The sequence below is a fragment of the Suhomyces tanzawaensis genome (genome assembly GCF_001661415.1).
Source record: "Suhomyces tanzawaensis NRRL Y-17324 unplaced genomic scaffold CANTAscaffold_3, whole genome shotgun sequence".
Lineage (NCBI taxonomy): Eukaryota > Fungi > Ascomycota > Pichiomycetes > Serinales > Debaryomycetaceae > Suhomyces > Suhomyces tanzawaensis.
Genome location: NW_017963638.1, coordinates 1,367,339 through 1,385,398, shown reverse-complemented (window position 1 = coordinate 1,385,398; position 18,060 = coordinate 1,367,339). Strand labels below are relative to the sequence as shown.

General features: G+C 44.8%; 10 protein-coding genes and 1 non-coding gene across 11 annotated transcripts; 7 read left to right on the top strand and 4 right to left on the bottom strand.

Moving 5' to 3' along the window:
* The first annotated feature begins 127 nt into the window (after nucleotides 1-127).
* Nucleotides 128-199, top strand: CANTADRAFT_t115. The gene has a single exon. It is a non-coding gene; the product is annotated as a tRNA-Gln (tRNA).
* Nucleotides 200-345: 146 nt separating this feature from the next.
* CANTADRAFT_25886 (uncharacterized protein) lies at nucleotides 346-1,935 on the top strand. The gene has a single exon (XM_020207568.1). It carries the CDS (start codon nucleotides 384-386, stop codon nucleotides 1,884-1,886), a length of 1,503 nt encoding a protein of 500 aa, XP_020065332.1. The 5' UTR covers nucleotides 346-383; the 3' UTR covers nucleotides 1,887-1,935.
* Nucleotides 1,936-2,902: 967 nt separating this feature from the next.
* CANTADRAFT_48460 (aminoacyl-tRNA hydrolase) lies at nucleotides 2,903-3,529 on the top strand (the record flags this gene model as incomplete). The annotated part of the gene is made up of 1 exon (XM_020209585.1): nucleotides 2,903-3,529. The coding sequence occupies one exon, from the start codon at nucleotides 2,903-2,905 to the stop codon at nucleotides 3,527-3,529; it is 627 nt and encodes a 208-aa protein (XP_020065331.1).
* Nucleotides 3,530-4,026: 497 nt separating this feature from the next.
* CANTADRAFT_89783 (uncharacterized protein) lies at nucleotides 4,027-4,746 on the top strand (the record flags this gene model as incomplete). The annotated part of the gene is made up of 2 exons (XM_020211607.1): nucleotides 4,027-4,084; nucleotides 4,157-4,746. 2 exons carry the CDS (start codon nucleotides 4,027-4,029, stop codon nucleotides 4,744-4,746), a joined length of 648 nt encoding a protein of 215 aa, XP_020065330.1.
* Nucleotides 4,747-4,853: 107 nt separating this feature from the next.
* On the bottom strand, nucleotides 4,854-5,342 carry CANTADRAFT_49945 (uncharacterized protein; the record flags this gene model as incomplete). Its single annotated transcript, XM_020209773.1, has 1 exon — nucleotides 4,854-5,342. The coding sequence occupies one exon, from the start codon at nucleotides 5,340-5,342 to the stop codon at nucleotides 4,854-4,856; it is 489 nt and encodes a 162-aa protein (XP_020065329.1).
* A 250-nt stretch (nucleotides 5,343-5,592) lies between these two features.
* Nucleotides 5,593-8,067, top strand: ZCF30 (Zcf30p; the record flags this gene model as incomplete). The annotated part of the gene is made up of 3 exons (XM_020209819.1): nucleotides 5,593-5,765; nucleotides 5,853-6,131; nucleotides 6,249-8,067. 3 exons carry the CDS (start codon nucleotides 5,593-5,595, stop codon nucleotides 8,065-8,067), a joined length of 2,271 nt encoding a protein of 756 aa, XP_020065328.1.
* Nucleotides 8,068-8,193: 126 nt separating this feature from the next.
* PXA2 (ATP-binding cassette long-chain fatty acid transporter) lies at nucleotides 8,194-10,260 on the bottom strand (the record flags this gene model as incomplete). The annotated part of the gene is made up of 1 exon (XM_020209606.1): nucleotides 8,194-10,260. One exon carries the CDS (start codon nucleotides 10,258-10,260, stop codon nucleotides 8,194-8,196), a length of 2,067 nt encoding a protein of 688 aa, XP_020065327.1.
* Nucleotides 10,261-10,921: 661 nt separating this feature from the next.
* Nucleotides 10,922-11,278, bottom strand: CANTADRAFT_49229 (uncharacterized protein; the record flags this gene model as incomplete). Its single annotated transcript, XM_020209685.1, has 1 exon — nucleotides 10,922-11,278. The coding sequence occupies one exon, from the start codon at nucleotides 11,276-11,278 to the stop codon at nucleotides 10,922-10,924; it is 357 nt and encodes a 118-aa protein (XP_020065326.1).
* Nucleotides 11,279-11,407: 129 nt separating this feature from the next.
* CANTADRAFT_5865 (uncharacterized protein) lies at nucleotides 11,408-13,579 on the top strand (the record flags this gene model as incomplete). Its single annotated transcript, XM_020210780.1, has 1 exon — nucleotides 11,408-13,579. One exon carries the CDS (start codon nucleotides 11,408-11,410, stop codon nucleotides 13,577-13,579), a length of 2,172 nt encoding a protein of 723 aa, XP_020065325.1.
* Nucleotides 13,580-13,822: 243 nt separating this feature from the next.
* CANTADRAFT_5864 (uncharacterized protein) lies at nucleotides 13,823-15,982 on the top strand (the record flags this gene model as incomplete). The annotated part of the gene is made up of 1 exon (XM_020210779.1): nucleotides 13,823-15,982. One exon carries the CDS (start codon nucleotides 13,823-13,825, stop codon nucleotides 15,980-15,982), a length of 2,160 nt encoding a protein of 719 aa, XP_020065324.1.
* Nucleotides 15,983-16,103: 121 nt separating this feature from the next.
* On the bottom strand, nucleotides 16,104-17,588 carry LCB4 (sphinganine kinase; the record flags this gene model as incomplete). The annotated part of the gene is made up of 1 exon (XM_020210778.1): nucleotides 16,104-17,588. One exon carries the CDS (start codon nucleotides 17,586-17,588, stop codon nucleotides 16,104-16,106), a length of 1,485 nt encoding a protein of 494 aa, XP_020065323.1.
* Between the last annotated feature and the right edge of the window lie 472 nt (nucleotides 17,589-18,060).

Below are 18,060 nucleotides of genomic sequence, written 5' to 3'. Positions count from 1 at the left end.
ATATCTCCTACTTCTCTAACTAGAGATGGGCCGGTATCACCAATAAATCTCATGATCGAATTCTGATTACATAAGCAAAATAGTTATAGTACATGTATTTTAAGCAGCTTCTCTAGCTCGAAGTTCCGGTTGTATAGTGTAGTGGTTATCACTTTCGGTTTTGATCCGAACAACCCCGGTTCGAATCCGGGTACGACCTGCTCTTGTCTTTTTGCTTATTAGATGATGCTTGTTTTTTTGGCTGCTTCTCGCGTATCAGTTATCTCGTAATTTATTCAGCACGTGACCTTTTGCGAGACGCGTAAGTGTTGACAAATGCATTACGTCCAGTATCTATCCATTGGAGTTGAGGAGAGTTTGCAGAGGAGGAAAGGTCCCCCACAATGGAGAAGCAGAACCCACTACTTCCCTTTGCATTTTCGGGGTTGTCTTATGAAGACAATTTGCCCTTGAATACTTCCCCCCGAGACCGTAAAACGATTGATCAAAATGCCAGCAGCCAGTATCATACCAGAACCTCCCAAGTCAGAAAACGACCAGTGTTGAATTTCACACCCACACTTAAGCGTAAGATGGGCGAGAGTTTCAATGAGAAAGACGATGTCAAAAGAAGAGATATGGATTTTGGTAGCGATCCAACCATCATTGACGAAGACCAAATGGATGATGACGAGAAAAACTTTTCCAACACTAATGACGGAAAGTATGGAAACATGCTTCCCCCAAGCAGTCCTCCATTGGAAGAAAGTTTGATGTCAGAATTTGATTTTACCACGGATCCTAGTCAAGCTTATGGCCTTCCAGACTCTCCCAAACCTTTGAACCATCCCCATCCAGATCTCAATCAAGGGGAAGATTTTTCCGATTTTCCCAGTGAGGTGGATTTTCTTAAGCCAGAAAATCGCCAGCCCAGCCTTTCTCAAACTTATTCTCCGCAAAAAGGTATATCAAAACATTTTAGTTCTGATGCTGACTTTGGAATCGATCACTTTAATAGATTCAAAAACCCCAGTGCTAATGGACTTCCTTCGTCTGATGTGGACCGAGGGTTTGAGGAGCTCAAAATTTCTTCGTTCAATAAGGCCAGGGACTATATTATTGAGGCTTTCGAAGAAATAAGAACCACGATTAATTTGGAAAACATGGATTTGTATGATGTTCCCGATGAAATCAAGGATTTGAACAACTTGGTCATCTTCGACTATGATGAACCAGTTTCATACCAGTTGTACTTAACTGGAAACAAATTACGAGAGTTGCCTCCTTCACTATTCAAATTTACCAAATTAAATGTGTTAGGATTGAGGCTGAATAAACTTGTGAAAATCCCACCTTCAATCGGTAGACTTGTCAACTTGGTGGATTTATCGTTGGCTTCTAATAGATTAGAGTTCTTACCCTACCAAATCTTGAATTTACCCAAATTGCAAACCTTTCGAGCCGGTCCAAACCCATATTTACCAATACCCGATGACGCCATAGCAGTATCAACTTCAACATTTAATCAAGAGAAACAGAAAGTTTATGTGTCGCAAATGAAATATCTTGCTCCAGAAGCGAAACAAAGCACTTTAGTTCCATCTTTGAAAAGCTTCTGTTTGAACCAAGTGGCAAAGTATGACGTGTCGTATCAAGAGACCAAGACTTGGAAAAAGAACACCCCCAAGTTATACCACAATTTGATCATCCAGGCGATTACCAAAGGTAAGTATGACGAAACATGTTGCGAGTGTGACATCTATGTGGTGGAACCATTCGCGGAAGTGATTGAGTGGTGGAATTTCTTGAAGAACAAAAACGTACCTTTCAAACGGCAGTTTTGCAGTGGTGGCTGTGTCAAGAACTATCAATCGAGATTTATTAATGAGTTGAACGAATTTGCATAGGTGTAAGGACCATGATTTTTATCGCATATAACAAATATATATTCCAAACTAGACTGAAATAAGAGTAGAACGGAGGTAATTTAGATCATACTTGACCAAGAAGAAACAAGTAGTAAAACTTTTGGGTGTAATCATTTCAAAGCACCTATATTAATGAGGTAGAAAAATCCTCTGAGAGGAAAGCCACAGCTAGTCAATAAATTATTAATCGAGTTCAAACGGAGAAAGGCAACAACTCTGTTCTTTCAATTTAGAGAATAGCGCCCATTTGAGCTTTGAATAATGGGTTGATATCCCACCATCCAAATGGTATCGAAGAAGATAATAGGATGTATCATAGTCTCGTGAAATCGAACAAAATAGGAATAGTTAAACACTCAAGGAAAGTTGACCACAATTTGCTTGTAATGCTGATTTACTTCTCTCTCGTTCACGACCCATCTCGAACTAATGGAATTTTCAAGGCAGGTTGAGTTTCATTTGTGCCTGCAAATGAATTTCGCAGCCATATCAGGTATCCACATGGCTAAGGCAATCACACCTAAACTAGACCATGCAAAAGAATATCACTATAGTACACTAAGAAATAGATAAATGCTCTTGAATATCGACAATGAGGACCCTGACAAGGCAATGGGGGAATGTGTTGGGTTTTGAATCGTAGAACAGTCGTCTGACTTCAATGTAGTTTGATTCAAGTATTTGTTTCATAGTAACGGAGATACTGTACGTCCCGGCCAGAGGATTTTGGTGGCTACATGTCGAATGCATTGCATTATATTTTCCAAATATTTGGAATACTCAAAGCTATCAATCAATTCAACTCGCCAGCCTAAGAAATGCCATCCTGGCAAGCCCAAAGAACACACATTATCTTCCAATGACACAAGACCGGAAAAGTACCCAAACACAAGTTCTCGTTGGGTGTTACCGTTCCATTTGATTCTTGGAGTGCTCACCGTAGCTGTTCTCACTCGCTGAAATTCTCGATAGAATTCGAGAATTCTCATCACCGCATGTTACTTCGAAACGTCTTCAACTCCTACTTCGTTCCCATCCGGGCAAATACCTTGGGGGCTCGGCGGGAGCTCTTCATTGCGTCTATTGGAAATCCCGAACCCGAGTACCAATCCACCCGCCACAACGTGGGTCATATGTTCTTCGACTACCTAACCGCCAGGTGGGCCAGTCATCTTACTTCCAACGGAGAGTACTACATCTCGTCCAAGTACCCGAAAGTGGTGCTCTTCAAGTCGTCAAAGTCATTCATGAACCTCCAGGGCCGCCCTATCTCCAAGCATTATAGAAAGCATGGTACGTCTTTGGTGATTATTCACGATGAGCTCCAGATCGACTTGGGAAAGCTCCAGATAAGAAAACCCGGCACCAGTGCTCGTGGACACAATGGGTTGAAGTCCATCAACTCGCATCTCCCCAACACGTATACCAAGGTGGCTATTGGCATTGGGCGTCCGCTAGACAAGTCGCAGGTGCTCAAACATGTCCTCGGCAAGTTCAGTGCTCTGGAGATGGACAAGTTGGACGAAGTCTTTCCTAGAGCCTTGCGTGAATTGGAGAAGCTCATTGAAAGCGCCAGCGACCAGCAAGAGAAGAGAGAAGACGGGAACGTCTCATCGCACTGAGGACTGTAACAGCTGAGTTTCTTGGAGTCTGATTTCGCACATCCAAGTGTTAACATGTCTCTTGCTGCCATAGGCTCCTACAATTACCTACACTTACCAGGGTTGTTGTAGCAGATTTTCCCAGCGAGAAAAGGATACCATACACAAACAATCGCATCCAGAAACCCACATCACAGCAATCAGGTCCCATGTTCTAGGCACCAGGGATGACTACCCCAGATAAGGTGCACAAACGAGCAGACTACGACTTGAGATTGCTGCTGCCGGATCCGACACACACAGGCGAATGGTCTAATGTCCAGGCGAACGCTTAGTCCAGGCTTACTGTGTTACATTCTGCTCCCCGTTGGTCCGACCAGATCAGTCTGGCGCCCAGACCCACACCAGATCTGGCGCACCGTTATCACCTACACCGTCCACGTGACGCTCGCATCAGTCTTATCCACATTAGATTACACCAGCACCTAGTTCCAGTCAGTCTACACAATTGCCATACCATGGAGTACACACTATACCTCACCGCAGAGAGGTCGGTGGTGAGAGAATCATTAAAGGGTACGTGATGCAGCGGCTTCGAGCCCCACTGGTGTGGCTCATCCCCCAACCAGCGCAACAACTAACATTCAGGCGTAATATGGACCATCTTCTTTAACCGGCTCTTTGGGCCAATAACACCCACCACAAACGAGTTTCTCAGCGTGACGTACAGCATGGCAGAAAACTTGCCCGAATTGGACACCTTGATCGACGAGAAAGTCAACCAGCTCATCAAGCTCCAGTTTGACACCTCCAACCAAGGGGTGAGCCATGGCCATGTAATCGTGCAGTTTCTAGACAAAAAGGCAGGCAAGAGCAAGCGAACGGGGTGGTTCGGAAAGTCTGAAACCTCAGACGACTTGAAGCTCTGGGAGTCCTGGATCGTGTCGGTGGAGTGCCTCCCCATGGCCACCTCGGACCATGGAGGCGATGGAGGTCCATGCTTGAACCCACAAGATAAGAATAGAAACATCGAGGTGTCTATCCAAAGCTTTGAGGAGAACCTCCACAAGATATTCACCATTGTGGACTCGCACAAGGACCACATACCGCCCATAACGTCCCTTGAGAGTCTGCCCTTTCCTTACACCATCGACGTGGAGCGTAACTTGTCCAAGTTGAACTACGCCACCGAGGGAAACGACAGCTGGGGCGGGTACATCAAGAAGATGCTCGATTGAGCCTGCAGAATGGCAGTACTGGTCTGGTACAGATGAAACACGGTTGCACAAGAGAGTTATAGAGCACATCCAGACCGCGGCTACAGCCATTTATACTTGTCCATACATTACAAATTTGCACTATACATACCTTCTTCGCCTCTCACCAAAATACACTCGTCCTGATGAATCACCACCCCTTCCAAGCCGATTTGGTCCACCAAATCCAACACTGCCTCGTCGTAGCTTCCTGGCTGCAACCACAAGCCCTTGACGATATCTTTGTACCCAGAAACCGTGGCTATTTCCTTCAAGGTAGCCACGGTAATGTTGGGGGGTGTCAAGAACGAGATACTCACGCCATCCACCTTGGATAACTTGTAGCTTTCCACATCTTGGTGCTCGTTGACGGCATTCAACACCAGGCGAACGGATCCTACCACTGGCTGCCCCAAAATCTCCTTTTCTCGGGGGTTGATAGGAATGGAGGACAAGCCGTGGCTCACGTACCACAGCAACACCTTGAACCCGAACTTGCTGGGGTTGTTGGATGCACCGGCCACCGCGTACTGGCGGGTGGGACCGAAGAACGTCTTGATTCTGGCTTTCGTAGACATAAGGAATGCGCAACGAAATGCCCTGGTTTCTGGGGTCCCGGCCAGCCTTTATAGTCCGGGGCTAAACCGCAAAATTGGCAATGCGAGCTTGTGAAATTGCACGTTACCCAAATCTTGGTGAGAAGACCGCCCTATTGATCTCTGCATCACTGCACCTCCTAACCTTTCGTCCGTCCGGTTATCAGTGTGATCCTGAAGGCATCGCCTGCAACCGACGCTTCCACCAGAAATAGCCGCGGACTCCGCCAAAATGCCCAAAGAAAAGAGAACCAAGCCATGCTCGAACTGTAAGAAGTCAAAAGTCAAATGTATCTACACAGCATCGCTACCATGTGAGAGATGTATGAAGACGGGACAGGCGGTGAACTGCCAGTTTGTGCCCAAGCTTCCGTCTTTGAAGCTTCCGCTGTTCACTCAAGGAGGGTTGGCACCTCAACAGGCCAATCCCGAGCCAGAAATCTCGTTTCCTCATATAAACCCCATCCAACCTACTCCACACGTACCATCGAGGCCACCATACGTCATTCCTGCGGGACCAAACAACATTTCCATCACTCCAAACATGCCAGGGATTCCTGCTCCTCCTAGCATTCCTCCTGCCCCAAACATGGCACTGGCTGTGCCGACACAGCCTCCTATATCTAACATGGTCCTCTCCAATCATCATCCAGACCCAGAGGGGCAGTGGAAGTCTCATATGGAAAACAGGATCAACTCTTTTGACGATAAGCTCAACGATCTAGTCGATATCTTGAAATCGAACCAACAAATGCTCCTCGAGCAACAAAGGTATTCCCCACACATGTACACAATGCAGAGTCCACAGCTACAACACCACAGACCCCCAGGTTTGATCCAGCATGGTGCCCATTACCAGCACGAGGATCAGCACTTGATGGCCCACAGGAATCCCTACAACCCTGTGCCAATGTATCAAAGTCCTTTACAACCGTCGATTCCGAATAAGGCGTCCCATCTCAAGAGAGCCTTGGAGCCACCATTGATCTCTTCAGCATCGTCCAGTTCCAGTACATCTCCAGAACTACCAAGAAAACGGCTAAAATCTGCCACCACGTTAGGAGACGCATTCATTGGTAAGGATTTCAGAGATACCTTCTTGTCCAAGGATGAGGCCAAGGAACTTTTCCATTTCTTTGATGCCAATATTTCCCAACAGCTTTTTGGATTTGAAATCTCTCGTTTTTCAGTGGACTCCATCTGGGCCACCAGTCCTGTGTTGGTTTGTGCCATTTCTACTATAGCCTCCATTCACCATCCAAAGCTTTCAGGAAAGTCGGAAGGGCTTAAGGCTTACTTACAGGATCTCTGTGGCTCTTTGTTATACAGAGGAAAACCAAAAAATGAAGAAGAGGGATTCAATACAATAGTCGCCTTGATTTTGTGCAGTTTTTGGTTGTCCGACTCCCAAATGTTTACTGGGTTGGCTTTACAATTAGCCAAGGAGTACGGGTTAAATAACCCTTATACCGAAAATAAGGATAAATTGAAGCTTTGGTACTTGTTATATGTTTTGGACGGGCAACAAAGTTTGACTTTGAACAGACAACCCTTAGTGAATTCTCAGGAGTATTCTTTGGTCCATAGTAAAGAGATTTTATTACCTACGAAGCAATTGGAGTTGAAGGGTTCCAAACCAGAATCAAACTTGATAAAACAGGACGAGAAGGATAACTCCACCACAAAAGAACATATTCTCAAGAAAAGGGATCTTAATGCGGACATGAGGTTAGTATCTCAAGTCGAATATAACCAAGCTTTGAACGAAGCTTTCAAAGGAAATGCTTGGGATTTATTGGTGCCCTCCTCTTTTGGTATTCCATCCAAGAGTAATTTGGAATTGGATAAATGGATGGTGTCTTGGACTGTATTATTAGCACCTAGTAATAATGGTGCAGTGTGGTCTTCAAAATCTACCTTGATTTACTATAATTTTGCCAAAATGCATATCAATTCCTCCGCTGTTAGACAGCTTCAAGTGAATCCCAACAAAATGTTACCGAAGTGGGACTCAATGACACACACAGCAACATCCTCTTCGGAGAGACCCTCGACCAGTCCTTCTAGGAAGTCCGCTCTTGAAAGTGATGATTCTGAGGACAGTGATAGCGATGACGATACTACGAATGAGGATGAGTTTATTTCTAACAAAGGATTATTATCGGAAGACGAAACGACCGTTAATGCAAACATAGCAATTAATGCCGCTCAAACTGTCCTTAATTTGGTGATTAATGATCATGATATATTGGACAACTTAAAGTACGTTCCGGTTCATATTCACATCATGCTTTATTACGCTTCTTTGCTTTTACTCAATCCACCCATGAAATCAAACAACAAAGCCATTGAATTAGACCCATACACCTATAATCTAAAAATCATCGGAAACCTCAAGATTATCAAAATGTTAGAAAAAAAGATATACAACAACTTACCTATTGATACGAATTTCGGTGACCGGCTTATTAGAAGTCTTGATGAAATAGTGGAAGAGAAACTCATAAAGGTACGCAAAGACTCAGAAGAGTTGCAAGATGGACCTCAAAAAGTCGAGTTGCTAAAACAAATAGACAGTCTCATTGAGTCTTCCAACGATAAAAACATAGTTGAGCTCGCTGATGATTCTACGATTAGTAGAGGGTCAACCCCACCCGGACCAGAAAGAATATCTGCTTGGCCAGGATCAAATCATGGGCATCCATGATGCTGTTTATGCAAGCTAATGGGGCTGTTTCAGTCCGATCCGCATTACGATTAGGTTCATATCGAGAAACGCTTTGTACATACAGTATTATAGACATAGATTACTTTATAGTTTGTATTATAAATATCACGACTTGGTATGTTTCTTATGTTGAGCGTTGGAAACCTTCTGTAACTCAGATAATCTTTCCTTCAAGTTTGGCAAGTCCCTCAAGTTCTTCTCCAAAGACAATCTTTCTTGTTCGAACTTGAGTCTTCTGTCAGCATCTAACTTACCAAAGAAGTATCCACCCTTACCGTCGAACTTCAATAAATATTTGTGGAAATGCCATAAAGCAGATCTATGGGCAACAGATAACACTGTAATACCCAAGCTTTGAGCATGTTCATACATGAACTGTTCCATATCTGGAGAAACAGCAGAGGTGCATTCGTCCAAGACTGCAAATTTAGGTTGATGGTAGAATAATCTAGCCATTGCTAATCTTTGTTGAGCACCTGTAGACAATTCTTCATCCCAGTTCTTGACCAACTCAAGACTATCGGAATAATCTTCAAGCTTTAAGATCTTCAAAATTTCTTTCAAGTCGTTGTCTTTCTTGTCTTGAGCCTCGTATTGTTTAATACTGTGAGGGTAGATGATTTGTTCTTTCAATGAACCCTGGCACAAATAAGCTCTTTGTGGCAAGTAAAAAACATTCTTCGAGTTTGGAATGCTGATTTCTCCATACTTACATGGCCAAAGACCACCCAAGATTCTGAATAATGAGGATTTACCAGAACCATTTGGTCCGGCAATAAGCAAGTGGTCGCCACTGGAAATAGAGAAATTCAAGTCTTCAATCAAGGTGACATCCGCTGGAGTAGTAAGTCTGACATGCTTGAAGTTAATCTCATCGTTGTTGATTTTAACGTTCTTACTGGTAGTAGATCTGTTCTTCAAACCATCCAAAATATCTTTGAAATCGGAAACTCTGGCGGCATGTCCGACCACTTGCAAGATGTATCTTCTGGAATAAATCAATCTATCCAAAGAGTCAGAGGCACTCATCAATAATCTTCTATTAGTGATGAAATCTCCAGCATGATCAGGGTTTGGTTCTTCACCCATGTATTTCAGGATAAAAACAGGAGCGGAACACAAGACCAAACCGGCAGCACCCCACAAGTACTTGACGATGAAGGTTTGGGCAATTTCGTGGACGGCCTTCTTCCAGAACTCGTTCTTGAGGAACCGTTCCAAGTTATAGTAGCAATAGTCAATATAGTCCAACTCCTTATTGTGACCTCTCAACAAGGCAATTTCTTCATTGTTGGAGACGATTTTAGAATGAGAGGATCTTAACTGGCCTTCTAAGTTGGCCTTTTCGGAGGCCAACTTGGCGAAAGGTGGGGAGAATAATCTGAGGATCATGGTGGAGAAGTGAGCCAATAACCCAAGGGCCAAGGTTCCTTCACCGTTACCAACACCACTCTTGCTCAACTCCTGGGCGCATAAAAGCAAATCCAAGGTGGGCTTCAACAACTGGCCAGGCAAGTTACTCAAGGCGTTGGCCAATCTAGAGATATCGGTGGTGATTCTTTGGTTGGGGTCTTTGATCTTGTTTCCTGACAAGTGGATGAGGGAGTAGTAGTTGGCATCAAGGTTATCGGGGAGATAGTCCTCCATGATGCCGTCGTTGAGGTTCTTTCTGATAGATCTGCTCAACCTGTGTCTGGTCCAGGCCAAGAGCCCGTTGACCAAGGCTGCTGGGAACCCGATAAGCATCCAGTACAACAACAATCTGGAGAACCGTCTCAACCGCTTAGAAACCAACGCTCCGACCAACTTACCGTCCAAGCTGGCCACCTTGATGGTGATGTAGGCACGGATCACCAACAACACCAAGTGGGACGCCAAGTACCACGAGGCGGAGTTGGCCACCAGAGGAAGAGTCACCTTCATCAAGCTGATGAACGACTCGCGCGACATGCGAGTCTTGGCCTTGGAGGTGTCGATGTCTTTGGCGTCTTTGGGGTCTTTGGCATCCTTGCTGCCTTTCTTGGACCCACTGGGACTTTCTGTGTGGGTGGCCTTGCTGAACGCTGCCGTCAAAAGGATGATATACGAGGCGTTAAGGAAGAGCGACCGGTTCGACTTGTACACTCTGAGGAGCGACAAGGCAAGCGTACTCGGACCTGAGGGCTTGGACATGGTGCTTCAGGGTATAGCTCTGGCTGGCCGGTATTAATGAGACGAAACGTGAGGATTAGCAAGTGATGAGAAACTCCGAATTACTGTGTCCATGTAGTGTGTACTAAAGCAGGTGGCTATCACCCCCACAAATGAAACGTGACGGATGCACGTGAAAATTGCCGAGGATGAGACTATATAGGCGGGACCCAGAGGACCCTGGGCGGGGGAGCTAGGGCAGCTAGCGGGGCGTTAGTGGAGTTAGCAGGGGAGGCTAGGGGAGCTAGTGGGAGCAAACCTGGTGGAGCTAGTGGGGATCAGCAAGGTGCTAGCGAGGATTTCGCTCGGGAGGAAGTCGCTCGGGAGGCTTGCTCCTGGAATCCACCGTGGCGCGAGTATGCTTGGATCGGTAGCGCCTCAGCCAGGGATATCTGGGATTAATTCGGTTTGGCCAAGAGCTTCTGTTCCACTCCTGTTTAAGATTATCGGTTGTAATTTCTCGTGCACTCTTGCACTCTAGACCTTTCTGGACGTTGAAAGTTCGCATGGATTTCTTGACGCTTGGGGTGGAATCTGCGTGGTATCTTTCATATCAAACTGATGCCATCCAGCTTCATCGATCAATACCAAGGTGTATCTTTTAGTACCCAAAATCATTTCCTGTCGATCTCTTGCACCCTCCCTAGGCTCCATCCAACACCTTGCGGAACTCGGCCCGGTGGCCCACCATATCAGCCTCGAGCTCGTCGATGCGCTGGTAGTACGCGCTATTGGCTAGGTCCACCGTAGTCTCCACCTTGTAGCGTACTAATAAGCCCTCGTACAACTTTTGGAGCTCGTCCCGCGTGGCCAAGCCGACATCGTGCTCCTCGAGCCGGAAGCTGACATGCCCAGTCCAGTCACGGATGATATCTGCCACCAACTTGTCAGGCGACGCCTTCAACTTTTCTGGCCCAGTGATGCCATTTACGTGAAAGAGCTGCGCTAGCACCAACACGCCTCTGTTGCCGTACTGCGCAGGGTCGGTGGGATCGCTCATGGTGGTGGTTTGTGGGTATACATCGCCAAATCTGCCAGCCAAATCACACCCGCGTGCCCCGCCCAATTTGTCAATAGCTGAGACCTCATATCAACTCCACCAAATAACCTTCTCCTCGTCACAGCAGGCATGGACACCCTGCAGAGCATTCCCTACTTTGAGGACAAGTTCTCCAAGATCACCATCAACAAGTCCCCCACCCGCAAAAAGAAAGTGTATCCGCCACATCTCTATCCCGATGGAACCAACCCCAAAGTGCCATCCCTGCAAGAGACCAGAGCTGGCTCTGGCAAGACTGTTGGGCCTATGACGCCCTCGCGGGTGATCTCTTCCAGCAAGTCGTTTTCCACCGTCAAGCAACCAAACGAAAAGAGGGTGCTCAGCTACCCTCTTTCCGAGATTTCCACCCTGAAGAAGGACTACCAGTTCTCGTTCATGAAAGAAACCTCGTCGTCATTACTGAAGAAGTACACCTCCCCCAAGCCCCACATGCCCCAGGTGATTCCCGTGTCCTCCACCAAGAAACGCAACGAGTACTCCCGACAGTTGTCCCAGTCCCTCAGATCAAGACGGTTGGTTTCTAGTAATTGTCCTCCAACAGATATCACCAACTTGTCCTACGCCTCGTCAGCCAGAGAAGTCAACGACTCGCCAACTAAACAAAGTGCATACAGAAATGCTTCCCAGCCTTTGCCTGTCAAAAAGGGTGACGTGTTCAACAGACTATACCCTGGCCCTTCCAAACCTGAGAAGGCCACCCTTGCCCCCAGGAACGTTCAGGGGTACCCATCAGCATATCAAAAACCACAAACTCGCTCCACGAGCTACACGAGCTCCACAAGTGCTACAAAAATCGAATCATTGGCCCAGTTATACACCAAGATGTACCTGAAGGATCCATCTTTGTTCAGTGAAAAGTTCGATTCGTCTACTAGCAACAACCAATTTGCCACTCCCCTTGATGTTACCCAAATATCAAGTACGTCATTGAATGCATACGAAAAGGAGGAGTTGAGCCGCAAAAAGGAAGTTTATTTCGTTCCAAACTTGGCACAACCAAGAAAAATCGATATCAAGAATTATCAAAGCAATTTTGGTTTTGACGACGCTAGTGGAAATTATCACATTGTGCCGAACGATCACATCAACTTCAGGTATGAAATTCTATCAATCCTAGGCAATGGGTCATTTGGCAAGGTAGTTGAGACCAAAGATCACAAGTCAAACAAGGTGGTTGCTATCAAAATCATCAAAAACGACTTGAATTGGTCCCTACAGTCCTTAAATGAGATAAAGCTATTAAAGTTCCTTAATGGGACAGGTCCTCCTACTAAGTTATCCAACCAGCCCAATACATCCATACTGACAACTCCGGAGTTTCCAGCGCTCTCAGCCGAAGTTTCCCCTTATATTTTGAAGTATTTTGATCATTTCAATTTCAGAAGTCATATTTGTATTGTCAGTGAACTACTTACTTTAAATTTATTTACATTGCTCGAGCAGACTGATTTCAGCGGATTTGGTTTACCAATAATAAAGTCTTTTGGGAGCCAAATATTGAAAGGATTGAAGTTTCTTCATTCCAGAAATATTATGCATTGTGATGTAAAGCCGGAAAACATTATGATCAAATTCCCAACAGATCCAGAGCTGACTGATGTTCATATCAAGATCATTGATTTTGGCTCATCATGCTTCAAGAACGAAGTGTCGTACACTTATATTCAGTCCAGATTCTATCGTGCTCCGGAGGTGATGTTAGGCTCAAAATACAACGAAAAAATTGATATTTGGTCTTTGGGCTGTATCTTGGCCGAGTTATTCACCGGGAATCCCTTACTTCCGGGCAAAAATGAGTACGAACAAATTGGAATGATCGTTGATATGGTGGGCGCACCAAAGAGTGCAATGATCTTAAGACAACGGGGCTTAATCAAGAAGCAATTGTCCAAAAACTTCGAACAGCCAACCACCAATGACAAGAACTTGAAAAAAACACTCTTGTTCAAGTTGTTTGATATTAATGGAAGATTGAACGTATCATTGCTTAACTACTACATGACCCAATCGTCCAACAACCCCACATTTAAAACAGTTACCGTGGCTTCTTCGGCTAGTACCACCAACCGGTCTTCCAAGCCTGGTAGCAAGCACTTGGGTGTAGTTCTTGGACTTGAAGGAATGGAAACCGCTGACAATAAGCAGTTCCTTCAAGTTTTGAACAGTATTTTCTTGTGGGACCCAGCAGAAAGAGCAAGCGTTCAGGATATACTTCAACTAGACTTTTTCCTGGGATCATGATTGATGACACTCTTTTATTACAAAACATTTAGAACAAACTAGCATTTTATTACCAATACAATTGATATTAGCATAGCCTACAGTATAGTGTAGATAGAGGTTGGAGCATTTAGACCAGTCTGTTGGTGTAAAGACAATTTCGTTCTCGCAAAGCCCAAATTTTGCAACCAGTCTTTGTGAGCCGCTATGCAAATTTTCGCAACAATACCAATAATCGCCCCCCTCTTCCCCTACCTGCCAGATATGCTTCGGGATATATTCTACAGGAGAAGCAAACTACGAGAAAAAGATGCTCCAGTTGATTTGGATGCCGGTTCCACTTCTACGGAATCCAAGGGTGATGGTTCTTCTGAAGAAACATTTCCGCTTACGGAAATCCCCAAACTCAAAAGGAGCAAGTCATTCAGCATGCCCATCAATACAAAAGAGATCGAGGATAGGGCCAATAGTATGGGTAATCTGGAGACGAGTTTTGATCCTTTTAGCCCCGCTCAATTAAAAAAGAGCCACAGCTTTTCGGGCACCATTCATCGTACCGGCTCATCTTCGTTTACCAAGCTATTTACTAGATCTGTGCAATTCAACGGAAATGGGCCAAATGGGAAGATTGAGACGGCAAAAAAAATCAACATGAAAGCGCCGGAGACAAATGAAGTTGGAAACGCTGTTGGATCGAAGGATGATTTGAGCATATACACTGTACACCAGCAAACAAAAGAGGAAGATGGCAGTAGCCTTCTGGAAGTCTGTACTTTAAGCAGCTTCAATGAAAACACTCTGTCAACCCCTAACAATGGTTTGGACTCCAGCAAAAGTCTTGAAAAGGTTCAACTCCTCTTTTCGGAGAATCCTGCTGATGTGATCGAGGAAAGCTCAGATTATGGAGAGGAACTTATTTCGAAACCCCAAGATAAGCTTGGATGCTTCAGAAAAAAAACATCCTCAAACAATCCAGAACTATTAAAGCTATTGATCTTGTTAAATGCTCCACTTAGCTCTACCCTCACAGAAGGAATTAACCTTGCAATATGCACTTTGGGCAACAAAGATATGGAAATTTTGAGCTTGCAAGACGACTTACGCCATATGAATGACGCATACTCAAAAAATTCTGGAATACTCTCCGAGCAGATTACTGAAGAAATAAATCAGAAACATAATTTAACAACTCAGATCAATGAGATGACTGAAAAATTGGCAGAGCTAAATAAGGTACACAAAGAGGAGCTTGGTACTTTGCTAGCGAAGACAGTGTTCATCGAAGATTACAACATATTGATTGAAGAGAAGCAAATTTTGGTTAGTATGCTAGAGAAACATATTAACTGCGAAGTTGAGAGTCTCCATTTGGGTATACAGTTAATATTGGATACCAACCACCGTTTAGAATCCGAACGAAAACAGCTATTTGAGGAGATAAATTACAAGCAGTCTACAGTTGAAGAACTCAATGAAGTAGTCAATGAGAAGACCTCTATAATAGATAATCTTACTCGTGGCTTGGATGCAAGTATTGAAGAAAAGAAGTGTAATGAAAATGCTCTCGAAGAAAATATTATCCAATTGGGTGCAAAAATCTTCGATCTAGAGTCCACAGTGGAGAGTTTGAATACAAAGAACTCAAAGTTGCAAGACCAATTGAATATAAAGATCGAGTCATTGAGGGGATTGTGTACCACCATCGACGATTTGCATAAGGAGTTCAATTACCTCGAGGAAACGAAAGAGATTCCCAGGTTGTGTTGTGACAAAAACGACGAGACTTCAAAGTCGGGTACATCTACACGGGTTGCTTCAGAGACCTTGCTGTCAAACAATGGGAACTCGAAAATTGAGACATCAGTGGGGTTGATCGAGAATATTAAAATCTCGGATACTCAAAAGAATCTTGAATTAGAGGTCTCGAGGCTTACTCAAGTAGTCGGCAGCCTAGAAGCCGAGAATGACATGCTCAAGTCTTACAACGAAGAAGCCACTAAACTACTACTTAACCTGCAAGACAGATTTGAGACTTTAAGGAAGTCAAAGGAGAGCAACAAGGAGGCTATCCATGAGTTCAAAGCTTCAAATAAATTATTGTACTTAACTTTAGTTCTGCTCTTAAAGGGTGCTATCGAAAGTTTGTCACCTGTTTTCCACAAAGATTCTCTTCATTTTTGCAACGATCTCTATAATTTGATTTCCAAAAAAAGTGTTTTCAGTGATGGCGACATGATTCTTCTTGAGAGATTACCAAGATTTATTATCAGTGCCATTACAAACGTTGTATCCCAATACCAATCCAATGAGCAGATCCTCGAAAAAGAAATTGAGAAAAGGAACCAGAACTACTCCGAAATGTTAGCCAATTTGACCAAGGTTATGGAGGATAAGATTGAAAAGATGCATTACAGCACTAATTAGAGAAGGCAGTCCAGAATGTAAAGTCAATACATGTTTATTAGGATTTCGTAAGCTCTCTTGTTAGTGCGGTGGAGGCGCCGCATTGTCATATCTAAACAGTTATCCTTCTTCTTACTCCAGCTTAGGCCTTTTGGAAAAGTTGTTTCGAGTAATGAGTATCAACAAATGTGCCTTCGGGTAACAAGATCGTAAGTGCTCGTGGTATTAATTCAACCTGATAGGTTTGGAATGGGAAACTCTCACCATCCACTGAAAGGTAGTGATTTTCAGGGTCCTTAGATTTCGGAACAAGTCTGTACGACGAGATCTTTTGGTGGTGTATTTTGTCTTGGAGAGCATGTTTACCCTCCTTTGTGTTTGTAAGCACTGCTAAGTGTTCTAGGATAGTAGAACCCGTGTCTACCAATATCATATCCATCGCTTTGTCATCAGGTAGGGCAGCAGGAAAGAACTGGACCTCATGGGACACATAAGGCAATTTACTTACGTAGGCGAGGGTCAAGTTATCGGTTTGGCTTGCAGGAAGCTTGATCCAGTCACTGGATGGGATTTCTGAGAGCTTTGGTCCATTCAATACGAAATCGTCCTTTGAAAGCAGGGGCAAGTGGTCCTTTGGGTTCTGAGCATGGTATTCATAATGTTTCGTGATTTGGTTTTTCGTTTCGGTGACAGGTTTCACGTACAAATCACAAGGATATGTAGCCCTGCTAAAGATTTTTTGGATACAACCCAACTCGAACCGGATGGGACCAAGCCACCTGAGGTTTTCAGTACCGATATCAGCATCTGCCACAGCTCCCAAACACTGGGTTAAGAAAGATAACTTAGTCACCTCAGACCCGTCAATGAGCTGGGTCACTGCCATCAAGTCAAGCTTCTTTCTTTTGGACTTCAACATCTCGAATGTGCACAAACTGGCATCAGCAGAGCCGTAAGAACTCAATGCCATGGCATTACCAGAGCCACAAGGCAATTGAGTCACTGCCACCTTATTGAACGCGGTCACACCCTTGTCTTCACGCTGGTAAAACCCATTGATGACCTCATGGGGTATCCCGTCACCAGAGCAGCACGCAACAATGTCGTATTTATCCACATCCAATTCTCTGGCAATCTCCACTGCATGGGCACTGTACTCAGTCTCTTTGAAGGTGAACTGGAGGTTAGCTGCCTGAAAAATAGGCAAGATTTTCTTCTGATAAATGTGGAGAGCCTCGCCCTTTCCTCCGTGTGGGTTGATGAGAAGCAACACCGAAGGCTTGGAGTTGTTCTCGGGGTAGGCCTTCTTTAGAATGAGGTTGGCGATGGGTTCGGCTGCTTCCAAGTCCACTTCTGGGAAGTGGACCACGATCTTGCGAACTTCCACTGTGGACTCCACTGGAACGACGTAGGTGATTTCTGCCTGGTGGACGTCGCTGGTGTTGGTTTCAAGACTGGAAGCGTGGAGAATATCGCGGTACGAAATGAACGACAATGTTTGCGTAGATGTGCCTGAGTTGAAGCAGTAGAAGCAGCCTGAGCTGTCGTCGTTGCGAGCGACAAGGTCATCGGAATTCTGGCCCGAGATACGTATCCCCTCTGGTTCTAGAGTCCCAGAAGGGCCCATGGGGGTATAGATTAAGCGTTCTCTTGACATGGAAGTCTGTGGAGCCAGCATAAATTCGGCAGGGGAGTACTTAGCAAGTACGGAAAACGATTGTATTCACTGGTAAACAGTCAGGAGGAGCACTTGGCTGGAGGGGGCCCGATTAGCAGAGCGTGTTTGGAATCTGAAAAATGGAGATTCTCAGCTGAGGGGATGGGATCGATTTGAACAAGGTGGGAAAATCGAAAGATGCTCTAAGATTACAAACCAAACAGTAAGAAAAGCACAAATGACACGGCCTTCAGGGAACAGATAGTGCACAAGATTCATCATCAAAAGATACACTGGCCAAACTGCACACTAGTCAATTTAGGTACGCTCGGCAATTGGAGCACACAAAGCCCCCTAGCTAAACCCGGCGAGCGCGATTGTAGTGGAGAAGATGCTCGTAACGGTAGTGTGATATTCTGGTTACTGCATTGGAAGCGTTTCC

Coding starts and splice junctions, on each gene's coding strand:
- CANTADRAFT_25886 (XM_020207568.1), top strand. CDS start 384: ATGGAGAAGCAGAACCCACTACTTCCCTTTGCATTTTCGGGGTTGTCT.